The sequence below is a fragment of the Leptonychotes weddellii genome, chromosome X, assembly GCF_054177405.1.
Source record: "Leptonychotes weddellii isolate Sample4059 chromosome X, ASM5417740v2, whole genome shotgun sequence".
In the NCBI taxonomy this organism is placed as follows: Eukaryota; Metazoa; Chordata; class Mammalia; order Carnivora; family Phocidae; genus Leptonychotes; species Leptonychotes weddellii.
Window position 1 is genome coordinate 95,093,362 of NC_138385.1, and position 14,819 is coordinate 95,108,180.

The window sequence follows — 14,819 nt, forward strand, 5'->3', positions numbered from 1 at the left end:
CAGGACCCTGGGATCATGACCTGAGCCAAAGGCAGAAGCTTAACGACTGAGCCACCCAGGCGCCCCGGTGGGGTATCTTTTGTTTGTTCATTTAAAGATTTTTTTTTTTAATATTTTATTTATTTATTTGACAGAGAGAGACACAGTGAGAGAGGGAACACAAGCAGGGGGAGTGAGAGAGGGAGAAGCAGGGTCTCAGCTGAGCAGGGAGCCCGATGCGGGGCTCGATCCCAGGACCCTGGGATCATGACCTGAGCCGAAGGCAGACGCCCAATGACTGAGCCACCCAGGCGCTCCTCATTTAAAGATTTTTTAAGTACTCTCTACACCCAATGTGGGGCTCGAACCTACAACCCCGAGATCAAGAGTTGCACACTCCACTGACTGAGCCAGCCAGGCGCCCCGAGGGTGAGGTATCTTGATGGACAATCCTACCAACCTATAAGAAGTTTGGAGAAGGAAGAGGAACTCAACCAAAAGAAATTTAGCATGCTGTTTCCTGGAGAAGGAAGAATGGATGATAGCTAGCAATTAACAACAAATTTTCACTATATTGAACTTCAGAAGCAGTCTTCCGTTGTAAATTACAATGCATTGTGTACTTAAAACTTTGAATAAAAGAACAATGATCTTGGGGTGGAATGCTCAGAGCAATTTTTCTAAAAGAAGTTTCCACATGTGAAGCCTTGTTATCACTACTTATGGATTGGGACAGACCAGGAGGAGTTTCCTATTCAATATTTTTCATTTGACAAATATTTATTTACTCCGCCCCAGTGATTCTAAGTCTAAGCCCGAGGGATTCTGGTCTAGGTCATTTCCTTTATTCACTGTCACCAATGCAGAGATCATGTTGCTTAACATTAACAGCCAGCACAACCGGGTAAGTTGGCCTTTCAGAAATCCAGAGGGACACCCACAAAAGTTAAATATTAACACATATATAAGTATAAAACAATGACTTCACTTTACCTAATAAAATATCACAATAGTAAATGAAAACAAAGTACAAGTTCAAACAAGTACAGTGTGTTTTCTATTTCACAATAATTTCCTTCGACTCCCTTTAACACAAGTGTATTAAACAATATTTTAAGAGAAATGACTTAGAATTCTATCACATTAAGACAATTCATTTGTATGCATTACTCTTCTACCATTCTTCATATTTTTTTCAAAAATGTGTGGGGTTTTTTTTCCCCTGCTTATAAGAGTAATGTTTGTCCATAGGAGCTCCCAGCTCGGCAGGGAGTCTGCTTCTCCCTCTGACCCTCCTCCCTCTCATGCTCTCTGTCTCTCATTCTCTCTCTCTCAAATAAATAAATAAAATCTTTAAAAAAAAAAATGTCCATAGGAGAATTTTTTTAAATAGAGCAAAGTATGAATAATAAAATAACCATCATTCATAATACCAGTAACCAAAAGACAATAGTTATTAATGTTTTCTGTACCTTCTTCCGCTCCTAACAATTTGGATGAAAATAATTTGGTCAGAAACAAAATTGGTATTCTTTATGCTCCTTTTTGCTTGTGTAATTTTCATATTTTTCTGTAATGAGCTTTGCTTTTGCAATAAAAAAACAATAAAGGAATGTATAACAGAAGGAATGTATGTACAAACAATAACGGAATGTATAGAGTAGGAGCTCTATATGTCTTGTTCATTCCAGGTATCTTCAGTTCCCAGAACAATGCATGGCAAACAGTAGGTACTCCAAAATCTTTTTGAATGGCTAAGATTTTCACCAAAAACTAGTGAGGGTCGCTTACAAACACAGAATGTCTGGGTATTATTTCCCTCTCTCATTTCTTTTTTTAAATTTTTTTAAAGATTTTTTTTTTTTTATTCATGAGAGACAGAGCGAGAGAGAAAGGCAGAGGGAGAAGCAGGCTCCCAAGGAGCAGGGAGCCCGATGCGGGACTCGATCCCAGGACCCTGAGATCATGACCTGAGCCGAAGGCAGACGCTTAACCATCTGAGCCACCCAGGCGCCCTCCCTCTCTCATTTCTTTTGGTAAACAGTTCATTCTATCACATAGGATCAGTTTTGCTGTGTTAATATAAGACTGATCGAATTCAGATTCCAAGTCCAACACTCACTAGCTATATGACCTTGGCAAGAAACCACCATTCTCTGCTTGAGCTTCCTCATGTGGTAAGCACTGGTTCAGGTACTGGGGATATAACAAAACAAAGATCCTGCAACTTACATTTTAGTGTAGGGAGAATAACCTATGAACAAACATTTGTCAGGTGGTGAAAAGCACTATGAGAAAAAAAGAGTAAAGGGGATAGGATGCAATTACCTGTGTGAGGGGAGGATGGGGATGTGTTGCTATTTTTTTTAAAGATTTTATTTATTTTATTTGAGAGAGAGAGAGACAGCAAGAGAGGGAACACAAGCAGGGGGAGTGGGAGAGGGAGAAGCAGGCTTCCCGCCGAGCAGGGAGCCTGATGCTGGGTTCCATCCCAGGACCCTGGGATCATGACCTGAGCCGAAGGCAGACGCTTAACGACTGAACCACCCAGGTGCCCCTGTTGCTATTTTTTTTACAGATTTTATTTATTCATTTGAGAGACAGAGAGATAGCAACAGTGAGCATGAGCAGCAGGGGGTGGGGAGGACAGAGTGGATAAACAGACTCCCCACTGAGCGGGGCAGGGGGGTGGGGGGAGAGCTGGATCCCAGGACCTGGAGATCATGACTGGAGCTGAAGTCAGACACTTAACTGATTGAGCCACATAGGTGCCCTGGTGTGTTCCTATTTTATAAAAGATGGCTAGAGGCTTCAAAAATATCCTAGTGTGTTTTTCAAACTTCAAGTTGTGACTAAGTGTGATCACAAAAATGCAATGTACAGGGTAATCTGCATATTTTTTAAATGAAATAAAATACCAGACTGCGTCATACATATTAAAGGTCAGCACGGTTTGGTGTAACCCGTTTTGGTTTATAATACAAGTAAAACACAGTAGGCATGGAGAAAGTGGTGGCTAACAATATAGCAACTTTGATGTAAGCAGTCTTAGAGAAAGGTACCTAAACAGGGCTTCTCTGGGGTAAGAGAGCCCATACTTGATGCATGCACCTGTTGGTGCCTCACTCATTTAGCAGACTTAGCTGAGTGCAAGAGAAACAAAAACCCAGAGAAAGTGGGAGAAAAGATCATGATGAGAGCTAAAAAGTTGAGGTGAAAAACAAAAGCGAAATCGAACAGTTTAGCAACTTGAAGGAAAACATATTACCTTTTTGAGGAAAAAAAAGTACCTGACCGAGGGAAAAAAAAAAGACCAAAAAAACTAGAGAGAAGGATTGACAGATTCTACCTAACAAAAAAAAAAAATCCAAAGCTAATAAAATATGTTGTACATGATACTTTTGGATTAAGTATATAATAGTGCCTGAATATTTTCAGAAACTCCCAAAATATCTGCTTCATAGTTCTGCCTCTGACCCTCAGTGAGGTGGACAGTATAAAGATTTTAAAGCCATAATGTCTGTGAAGATTTCTTTCAACTTTTTTTTTTAAGATTTTATTTATTTATTTGACAGAGAAAGACACAGCGAGAGAGGGAATGCAAGCAGGGGGAGTGGGAGAGGGAGAAGCAGGCTTCCGACCGAGCAGGGAGCCTGATGCGGGGCTGGATCCCAGGACCCTGGGATCATGACCTGCGCTGAAGGCAGACGCTTAACGACTGAGCCACCCAGGAGCCCCCTTCTTTCAACTCTTTACACATGTAATAGGTTTTGGAAATCATGCCTACCCATCAAATATAAGTAAAATAGATTAAAGGGAGACTGGAAATTGTCTGCCAAGCCTTCTCTTGCTGTACACATGAGGACATTCCCACCGAAGTAAAGCTGTTAAGACAATTATTCTAGAACAAGGTGGGCAAACTAGAGTCCTCTGGCCAAATACAACCCACCACCTGTTTTTGTATGACCCACGAGCTAAGAATGATTTTTCCATTTTAAAGTAGTTGAAAAACAAATCAGAATATTTTGTGGCACGTGAAATTTATAAATTTATATGAAATTTATATAATTTATATTTTATAAATTTATCAAATTTATATTTGCCTCCAAATTTATATGAATTTATATGTGGCAGTGAAATTATTTATATGAAATTTCAGTGTCTATAAAGTTTTATTGGAATACAGCCAGGTTTATCCATATTGTCTGGGGCTGCTTTCTCACTGTAAGGTGGCAGGGCTGAGTAGTTGCTCCCAACGCCTAAAATATTTACTCTCTGGCCCCTTTCAGAAAAACATTTGCCAACCAGTGTTCTAGAATATGAGAGCTGTGCTATTTAAACACCTTCCAACCCTCGTCCCTCTCCAGCCGAGGCTCCCCTCTGCCCCGCCCCGCCCCAGCTTTAGTCCCTAACAAGATTCCTGGGCCTGACATGAAAGCAGAGTGTTATAATAATGAATTGTAACCTATTGGAAAGCAGAGACACCAGACAGTAAATTTCTATATAAGGTAATATTACTGGTTCTGCCACCGACTAGAGTAACGTCTGAGTTTGTTTCCTGATCAGAAAAGTGAGCATCACAGCGGCAACTGAACAATTTCGTCTGAGGATCACCATGGTCACTCTCGTGGAAGCATTTGGAAAATATCAAGGCAGCAAATGTTCTGGGGTGCTTTTGCAGGGGGAGCCTCTCTCCGAGTCTGGATGTACACTGAGGTTCCCTTTGCACGTAGGCATCTTGGCCACCTCCCCCAACCCGGTACCCTCTGGCCCTTCTGGCCTTGCAGCCCACTTTCCCCTCACCCCCACGCACTCAGGGGCTAGCAAGTTCCAAGGTAGAGCAGGGCTCAAGTAAGCCATCCCGGGTCAGCTTAGGGCAGCTCTCCCCAGCTTTGCCATCGTGGAGTGGGGTCGCCCTGGGACCCCTGCAGGTGACAGGAATGACTCAGCAGGGTCCAGGACTGGGACGGAGACAAGAACGCCGGGGTAGGGACACAATTCTCTGCAGTTCGAGAGGCCGCAAATCATTTTAAGGACCCAAATGTGCGAACAAACGAAAATGTTATTCAAGTCAGTTTTGAGCTGTCGGTGGCCTGTACCAGTACAGGCCGCAGGTTTAGCCTCACGGGGAGGCCCAGAGGCTTCAGCAATCAAAAACGCCCGCGGCCTCTGTAAAAGGTTCCCTTTGCCTCCAACGAACCCCACCTCAGCTCGACCGGGCCCCAGGAAAAGCCAGTCGGCCGGAGGGAAACCTTTCAGGGTGCAGAGAATTGCATGCCCGTGATTATCGGGGAGATTTTGAGGGCACAGTAATCTCTCGAGACTAGAGACCATTTTCCTCCCTCGCTCTGAGATTTTGCTTGGCTAAGCGGCGGCAGTCTCCCTGCCCCCCCCCCCCACCGCGGAAAGCAGCCACGCCCCGCGGCCCCGGGGCTCGTGGCCCCCGCGCAGCCCGCACGCCGCGCCCCCATCCGCCCCACCCCCGCGCGCCCCCCATCCGCCCCCGCGCCCGGCCCTGGGAGCGCTGGGCGAGTCCTCGCGCCTGCGCCTCGCCAACTTCCTGCCGCGGAACGCCCCGCCCACCCCCAGAAGCCCGCCTCCAAATGCCGCGTGAAACCTGCCTGCCGCACCTCATTGGTTGAAACGACCGAGCCGTTGGCTCCCAGGCCCGCCTCTCCGCCGCCTCTCACTTTTCCCAGGGCGGATGCGCCTGCGCTCAGCTGCCTGGGCGGGCTGGGAGGCGCGGGTTGAAAAGTCTCGTTCCAAGTTTGGAGAGAGAGAGAAGAGCGCCTCAGACCTCGGTACCCGCGAGCGGGGAGGAGGCAGGAGAGAAGGACGCAGCGTTTGGGGAGCACCCAGGCTGTAAGACGGAGCTCACGCTTCGAGAGCTAGAAGAGTGTGACGCGCCTGGGCGAGGCAGGAACGCCTGCGGTTGGGCGGCTGTTGGCTAGCGAGGGGAGTCCGAGGCGGCGGCGAGGGGCGAACGACCCGACGCAAGATGGCGAGTAAAGAGAGTAAGAGGCCCTGCGGGGCGGCGCGCGCCGGGACCGCGGGGGGCGGCGGGCGCGCGAGGCCGCGGCACGCGCCGGCGAAAGGCGCGAATTGGCGTGAGGAGCAGGGGGCGGGGCCGGGCGCGAGGCTAGGCGCGCGCCTGGAGGGGCCTACTCGGTACGGGATCGCGGCGCGGAGGGCTCCGAGCACTTCCGGAGCCGGGCGCGGGGCCGCGAGCTGGGCCCCCTTCCCCCTCCGCCCCCCCAATTCCCCTCCCCCCCTCCGGCGGCGGCGCTCCCTTCGGCGCCCTTGGCTCTCGGGCGGAGGCGGCCTCCGCCACCGGAAAGCGGACACGGCTGCTCCTTCCACGCGCGCGCGTCGACCGCTTCGGGGTCGCGGCCCTTGTCCGGGGGATTCTGGAACACGCCGGTTTATGGCTGCTGACGCGGGCTTCGTGGGAGCGGAGGCCGCTTTTGGTGGGGGATGGAGGGAGCGGGCCGAGGGGTTTCTGCTACACGTGGATTCGTCTCTCCGGGTGGGTCGTGGAGCCACTGTGCATATGGGTCGTCATCTTAGAACAGGTGCGAACAGCTGTAACTGACGAAACAAAATCGTTGTCTGTGTAATTACCCAATTCTGTATACGCAAGCGCTATTGATTTCTAAGTGCAAAAAATAAGCTTCCTGGTGTTAATAAATACTCTCTCCACATCCTGGAAGAGCAGTTAGTTCGTGTCCAAATTAGAGGTAAAGCTGAGTGGATTAGGTGTGGCCATCTCGAGGTGACCTCCAGTATCTGTGTACAGATTCTGATTTCGATTTCTCTCAGCCACTTAATTGTATGGGCTTTCTCCAAATTTCAGTGTTTGAAGATACTGTGGAGGAGCGTGTCATCAATGAAGAATATAAAATCTGGAAGAAGAATACACCGTTTCTGTATGACCTGGTTATGACCCATGCTCTTCAGTGGCCGAGTCTTACGGTTCAGTGGCTTCCTGAAGTGACTAAGTAAGGGTTTCTGGCAACTTTTACTTTGCATAGATTTAACTATTGTCCTTAATTTTCTAGTTTCGGCATTTCACACACACAACATGAGCGTGTAATCAGTTTAGCCTTTGGATGAGGTGGCAGGTGATTTATATTTTCAAAACAAGTGATTTATGGGATGGTTTCTGATACGTAAGTGTGGGGATAACGTGTGATTAATGATATTCGTGGGAAGCATCTGACATATTTGACATTTCTTGGGCTTAAATAAAGAGTGACATTTTGGGGGGCCCCAGACTAATGGATTTCTTTAAAACTTTATTGAAAAATAGGGTATGTACGGAAAAGTGCACAAATCATAAGCATATGGCTTGATGGATTTTTATGAAGTGAGCACATCCATGTAATCAGCTACCCCAATATGAATAGGTTTAAATTGACATAGGGGAAAAGAATTTAGCAACAGTTCACCAAAGAAAAGATGTTACTGGCTAATAGTGCGGAATACACTTTGAGGCTGTTGTTGGTCTTCTTAAGAGTGTTCTTTTCAGCCATTTCTAAAATTTCCCTGGTAATAATTGCTGGTGTTATTGAACACTTAAAATAGGGCCTGGCACATGTGAACAGTTTTGTGTCCCCTTGTTTGGTTTAATACTCAGAACTATACTGTGATTACTTTTTATCATCCTTGTGTTGTGGAAACGGGGGTGGAGACGTTAAGTAAAATTCCCAAGATCACACAGCCTGTAAGTGGTGGAATGTGATTTTTAAAAAAAAATATTTTATTTATTTAATTGACAGGAGGAGAGAGAGAGACAGCGTGAGAGGGAACACAAGCAGGGGGAGTGGGAGAGGAAGAAGCAGGCTTCCGGCTGAGCAGGGAGCCCGATGCGGGGCTCGATCCCAGGACCCTGGGATCATGACCTGAGCTGAAGGCAGTCGCTTAACCAACTGAGCCGCCCAGGTGCCCCTGGAATGTGATTTTGAGCCCAAACTGAGTATCCCAGAGTTGAGGCAAGCCCTGTATTAGACTACCTTTCTCATGCACTTGTGCTTTTTCTAATAGGAACTTGGCCATGTACTTTAAAACTATTAAATTTAGGTATTGTGAACATATAATTTAATGAGGATTAACAAAACTAGGAAGGGGATTTTGAGACAAGTAATGAAAATAAGAGCAAGTTAATTTTATATAAGGTTACTCCTTCAATGGCCAGATTCTCCATATGCAAACATTGTCTTCCATACAGGTAGGGGCTTCCATTGGGGTTCCCAAAAATCACAGTGTAGATATACAGATGTAGGAAGAGTAGCCAAGAAATAAATAAATAATGGAGACTTCTAAGCACTGACATAACAATTTTGAGCATCAAATGCTTAAGGGTATTCAGGTTCTCATTTTGAACACCATGTATTTTTGACTCCCTGTGCATTCCTTTAAGTAAATTAAAAGCTTTAACAGCTTAATTTACATTCTTTTGGATCTTTTTGACCTACCTTAACAGTAGAAAACAGCGGGGGTGGGTGGGACTCTAAGGTTAGAAACTGGAGTTTGAATCCTGCCCCCTGCTTCTTAGTAGCTAAATTAGGGCACGTTGGTTAGTCTCTGTCCCCAAGCTGTCTGATCTGTAAGTGGAGGTGCTGGCCGTTCTGACTGCCTACTTTTGAGGGAATTAAATAAGATCATGCACTGTTAAAGTGCTGGCACGGTGTAAGTATGCAGTAAGTGGTGACTGATGCTGATATTCCCACCCCTTTGTATTCAGAAATAATTTATTAGAGTGTAATTGTTTCTGTATTTGGATTCCAATGAAAACTGCTTATTCATGTCTTTTGAAAATGTTACCTATGATTTGTGTAACAATTTTAAAGATAAATTTGTAAGTTCTTAGCCCAGATAAAGATTTTTGTTTTTAAATAATCTGTACACCCCACGTGGGGCTCAAACTTACAACTCTGAGATCAAGAGTCGCAAGTTCCACCTACTGAGCCAGCCAGCCTCCCCCCATACTGCTTTTATATTAACACTTAAGAACTTAACAGAAAATACCTTAAATTATGTATTCCGTGGTGTTCTTTGCATACAAAGAAGTGGGATCTGGTTGTGGGATGTGCAGTTGCTCTGGGAATGCAAGAAAATGCCAGCCAGCCTGCATTCTTGGATGTTGAGGATGGCTTTGTGGTGCTTTTGCAGGATTCTATTTGGAATATGAAGGGACTGTGATTGTGTTTTGTTACTATATGGAACACTGGAAATGTTGGCTACTCTTAACTCCCTGAGTCTTTGAGGAACTAGATCCTAGTCAACCTCATAAGGCCTGCCTTCTTTTTTATTTTAATATTTATTTATTTGACAGAGATAGAGACAGCAAGAGAGGGAACACAAGCAGGAGGAGTGGGAAAGGGAGAAGCAGGCTTCCCACTGAGCGGGGAGCCCAGTGCGGAACTCTATCCCAGGACCCTGGGATCATGACCTGAGCCGAAGGCAGATGCTTAACGACTGAGCCACCTAGGCTAGGCGCCGCAAGGCCTGCTTTCTACCTACATACTACATACAACATACTTCCTAATAATTACTTGCACTTTCTGAACTCTTGTCCTTAAACTGAGTTAGGTAATTGTCCACATAGTGGATTTGCCTTGTAAAAATTTTTATTTAGGTGTTTCTAAGAAGTAATTTCATTTTTCCATATTTCTTATTAAATAATTTGTTATTAAACATACTGAGACTAACTCTCTACTTAAAAATCTTTGTAATCACTCAAATTCAGGTGGTACAAAGTGCATGGAGTGAAATATAAGTTCCCTTTCCATGTCCCTTATTCTCCTGGTTTTATTACCCAGAGCAGAGGGTCATTTTTGGCATTTTTTTTACCCATCCTTCCAGAAATAAGTACATATACATATCTACCCTCCATCTTTTTTTTTTTTTTTTTTTAAGAGAGAGACACATGTGCACATGAGCAGGGGGAGGGGCAGAGGGCGAGGGAGAGAGAGAAAGTTAAGCAGACTCCTGGCTGAGTGCAGGGGCCGACAAGGGGCTCAATCCCAGGACCCATGAGATCATGACCTGAGCCGAAACCAAGAGTCAGACGCTTAACCAACAGAGCCACCCAGGTGCCCTCCCCTCCATCTTTTTTTATGGTAGCAAGTTATTCACTTGACTTTACAGTTGGTAGTTTATATTGGAGACTTTTCCTATCAGCATACTTAGATATGCTCTTTTGTTTTAAGGGCTCCATAGAATTCCATTTATGAATATATTATAATTTATGTCATCAGTTCTTTATTGATGGATATTTAGGTTGTTATCGGTCTTTTGCCACTAAGACAGTGCTACTGAGAATAACCTTGTGATAATCTGTGATTGTTAGGTGAATTTCTTAGCAGTGAAGTCCAAGTGATCAAAGGATGCTGGCACTGAAAATGGACAAGGTCTTTTTTTTTTAAAGATTTTATTTATTTATTTGACAGAGAGAGACAGTGAGAGAGGGAACACAAGCAGGGGGAGTGGGAGAGGGAGAAGCAGGCTTCCGGCTGAGCAGGGAGCCCGATGCGGGGCTCGATCCCAGGACCCTGGGATCATGACCCGAACCGAAGGCAGCCGCCCAACGACTGAGCCACCCAGGCGCCCCTGGGCAAGGTCTTTTTTTTTTTTTTTTTCTAAATTTTATTTATTTTTGAGAGAGGGAGAATGAGAGGGGTGAGGGTCAGAGGGAGAAGCAGACTCCCCGCCGAGCAGGGAGCCCGATGCGGGACTCGATCCCGGGACTCCAGGATCATGACCTGAGCCGAAGGCAGTCGCTTAACCAACTGAGCCACCCAGGCGCCCTGGACAAGGTCTTTTAACATTAGTGCTTCTGCAGCCTTAGGTGCATTCAGCATTGGAGGAAAACATTGTAATATTGATTGGTTCGGGAAAATAAGTTTGTATTTTAATGATGGAGATGAAAGGATTTCCAGTAAAAAAAAAAAAATCCTTATATGATTATTGTGTCAGGGATATATGAATTGAATTTTAGAATTGAGGAATTTTTTAGATTCTCCAGTCCATGTTGGGACTCTGCTCCTTAGAAAGGTCCTATTTTTTCTGTTTAACCCCCTAAAAAGTCCCTTCCTTCCTTTTTATGTTAGCCTTAATATTGCTCTGCAGTGCTTCCCTTCTCTCAAGCATTCCTATTTCTCTTCAAATGGTTTTAATGAGATGTGTTTTAAGTTCCCTTTCATTTTGAGCTACGAAGATTTTGTTTTGTCTCAGTCCTCCTAAACTACATTGCTTAGAGCCTAATTTTCTAAGTTTTTTTCATTGAAAAATAAGTGGGTGAGTGCTCACATGCATTGCCTCCCCCCTCCCCATATAAGTTCATCTAAGATAGAGTTAACTGTTTTGATAGCTATATCCTATTTTTGGCCCCTGAACATACATTGACTAAGACTCAGGTCTTTTTTCAGACAAGTTGCTATTGCTTAGCCATGGCTGCATTATTCTCTTCTTGGAGTTGTGTATGTATTTATTGTTCTTTTTTACATTAAGCCAAATCTTGGTAAAATTTCATCTTGTAATTTTTTTTAGTTATTAGTAAATTAACATTTGTAGAAGCAACACTCAAGCCTTTTTTAAAATCGATTGAATCCTGGGGCGCCTGGGTGGCTCAGTCGTTAAGCGTCTGCCTTCGGCTCAGGGCATGATCCCGGGGTCCTGGGATCGAGCCCCGCATCGGGCTCCCTGCTCGGCGGGAAGCCTGCTTCTCCCTTACCCACTCCCTCTGCTTGTGTTCCTTCTCTCACTGTGTCTCTCTCTGTCAAATAAATGGAATCTTTTAAAAAAAAAAAAAATCGATTGAATCCTTTGTACAATTGGACTTTAGAAACAGATAAATAGCCTAACTTGTCTGGTGTTGGGGCCCAGAGCCTTATGTCTTGGCCCTCTTCACTGAGGTGGACCATGGAGCACAGGTGAAAATTGCTATTCTAGATAATACAAATGGGAAAACATCATTAATAGATACAGATGTAAAAAATCACTGTTTTGACCAGGATGCCAAGAAGCATCAGTAGGTTCTTTAGCCTCAAAATAAGTTCCATAAAGCAAGGTAACAAAGATAACCCTCCCCCCATAAAATTGAGAGTCCCCATTTCATAAACTTTAAGCACCATGAACATCAATAAAGTGTTTTCATGCCTTTTGCACTCATAACCTGTTTTTTAGGTGAAGAAACTGGGGCCCCCAAAAGTTGTTATTTAAAGAATTGCATGTAGTTAATTTTAGTTTGAGCCAGGATTTGAACCCAGTTTTCTGGCTCCATGCTTAAACTTTCCATTCTGTCTTGTTGCCTCTTACTGGAAAATTAGAAATGTCTAGTTTATTAAAATGGAAAGTATTTTTCAGGTGAGAAGTCAATGATAATGAGTATAATTGGTGATGGACTGAATTTGTTAGCAGCTGATGTCTTATAGGGTTAGTGTGACTTACTTTCTTTCCTAAACAGACCGGAAGGAAAGGATTATGCCCTTCATTGGCTGGTGCTGGGGACTCACACATCTGATGAGCAGAATCATCTTGTGGTTGCTCGAGTCCATATTCCGAACGATGATGCACAGTTTGATGCTTCCCACTGTGACAGTGAGAAGGGTGGTAGGTATACCATATATTCCAGTATTGATGTTTAAGGGAGTGTGCCTTCTTTCCTAATATGTTATTACAGTTTTCTATTAATATCTTTTGGCCTAGCAGTTTAACTTTCAGGAGTTTATCTCATAGAACTACTTGCACACATGTGCACAAGGATTTCACAGCATTATTTGCAGGATTGAAAAATTAAGATCAACCTAGCAACCCAGATGTTAGTTCATAGGAAATTGGTTAAACACATTGTGGTATGAATTACTGTGCAGCAATTCCTAAGAATGCGATAAATCTGAAATTTTACACAGACTCACAATGAGGCAAATCTGTATGCCCTAGTATGGAAAGGTGTCCAAGATAAATTGAGTAACTCCTTTGTATGATTATAATACCCATTTTGGTAAAAAGTAATAATATGTGTTGGGTTTGCATAGGAAAAAGTCAGGAGGCATATGTACCAGTTAATAGCGGCTTTTTAATGGAAGCTATTGACTTCCTTTTTTCTCCTGTCAAACATACATTCCCCTGATTTGGTCTTTCCACCATCACCCAAGGTTGGTCATTGTGCTAGAAGGACTCACAAGACTCATAGCAAATTATACTCATGGCCAAAGTTTGTTACAGTAAAGAATACAGAACAAAAGCAGCAAGGAAAAGATAGACATCAGGGAGTCTAGGGAGGTCTGGCACAAGTCTCTTCCAGGGCTGCACACGATGTGCTTTCTCTCTGGCAGCAAACAACAGGGACATGTGCTGAATCTCTCTTCTGCCCAGGGAAACCCATCTGAGTGTCAGGATCTGAGGCTTTTGTGGGGGGTTGTTTTCACAGGCACATCCTGCTGGCAGCCAGTTAAGACAACTGAAACTTAGGACCCCAGTAATGAAACCAGGTGCATGTCGACAGTCTTGGTATTTGTGCAAAGCAACCCTGACAAACTGGTACAGCATGGTCCATTGCTCCAGGTGTACACCACAAAATCATCAATCCATCAGTGACATTAAGAACATTCTGAGGTCCATGTTCCTAGGACTTGGCCAAGGGTCATTCATGGTCCCAGTGTCCCGCAGAGCTGTGAGGGCTAAGCAACCAGACCTGTTGGGTTAGTGCTGTCTGCACGGCCCTAAAAGGTTTAATCTTAACATTTTAAGGAATTTACTTTAATTTTTTTCTTATTGAAAATAAAACATTATTTTATAGCTAAAGTCCTGCCACCCCATACCCCTTTCCTAACTTGCCTCCCTTTGAAGAATTAATCATTGTCCTGAAATTAGTGTGCCATTTTTTAACTGTTTGTATTTTTATTAATCATACAATAGTAAATATATATAAAGGGGTTTTTTCCCCAGCTTTTTTCTTTGGGTACTGTTTTGTGTATATGCGTATACCATGTAGATGTCTATCTCTTTTTAACTGCCGTGTAGTGTTCCATTGTGATTAAACCTTACTTTATTCATTCTTCTACCAGGGGGGCAGTTGGATTGCATCTGTTTGGTATTTTGCTCTTATAAACAGTGCTTCAGTGAACATCCTTGCCATGTCTGCTTGTACACATGGAAAATTTATCTAGTGGAATGGAATTGCTGAGTCGTATGGTGTATTCATTGTCAGCTTAAAATAGTATAAAACTATTTTCCAAAATGATTTACTCTGTTTGTCACTGCCACAGTTCACAGTCCATTTCCCTACGACCTTATGCATTATTTCTGTAAATATTGTAATCAGAAATTTTTAGTGGCTTTTAATCCTAAAGTATATATTTATTGGACGTTTGGCTTAAGAATTTGTGCATAATTTATGGATGTATTAAGTTACTGAAGTCACTTGTTCAGTGTATTACATTCCAACAAGTGACTGAAATAATCCACGGTTAACATCTCTTTTTATTTTCAGTTACGGTATTTTTTTAATACATACTATTATTAAAATGGTGGGGTTTTTAAAATTTTTTTTTTAAAGATTTTATTTATTTGACAGAGAGACACAGTGAGAGAGGGAACACAAGCAGGGGGAGTGGGAGAGGGAGAAGCAGGCTTCTTGCTGAGCAGGGAGCCCAATGTGGGGCTTGATCCCAGGACCCTGGGACCATGACCTGAGCTGAAGGCGGACGCTTAACGACTGAGCCACCCAGGCGCCCCAAAATAGTGGTTTTTATTTTTATACTTTTGAATTTGAGAAAACAAGGCCCTGTGTTGAAAGTAAATCTTACCTGGAAATCCATTTTTTTTTTTTTTTTTTT

The 14,819-nt window shown here is 43.8% G+C and overlaps 1 protein-coding gene across 1 annotated transcript in view; it reads left to right on the forward strand.

The window, feature by feature from the left end:
* Window positions 1-5,673: 5,673 nt before the first annotated feature.
* Window positions 5,674-14,819, forward strand: part of RBBP7 (RB binding protein 7, chromatin remodeling factor) — a 19,478-nt gene continuing 10,332 nt past the window's right edge. The window contains exons 1-4 of the mRNA XM_081809289.1: window positions 5,674-5,993; window positions 6,833-6,977; window positions 12,446-12,591; window positions 14,250-14,332. Of these exons, the coding sequence (XP_081665415.1) occupies window positions 5,978-5,993; window positions 6,833-6,977; window positions 12,446-12,591; window positions 14,250-14,332 (390 nt within the window). The 5' untranslated portion in view covers window positions 5,674-5,977. The remainder of the gene's footprint in view (window positions 5,994-6,832; window positions 6,978-12,445; window positions 12,592-14,249; window positions 14,333-14,819) is intronic.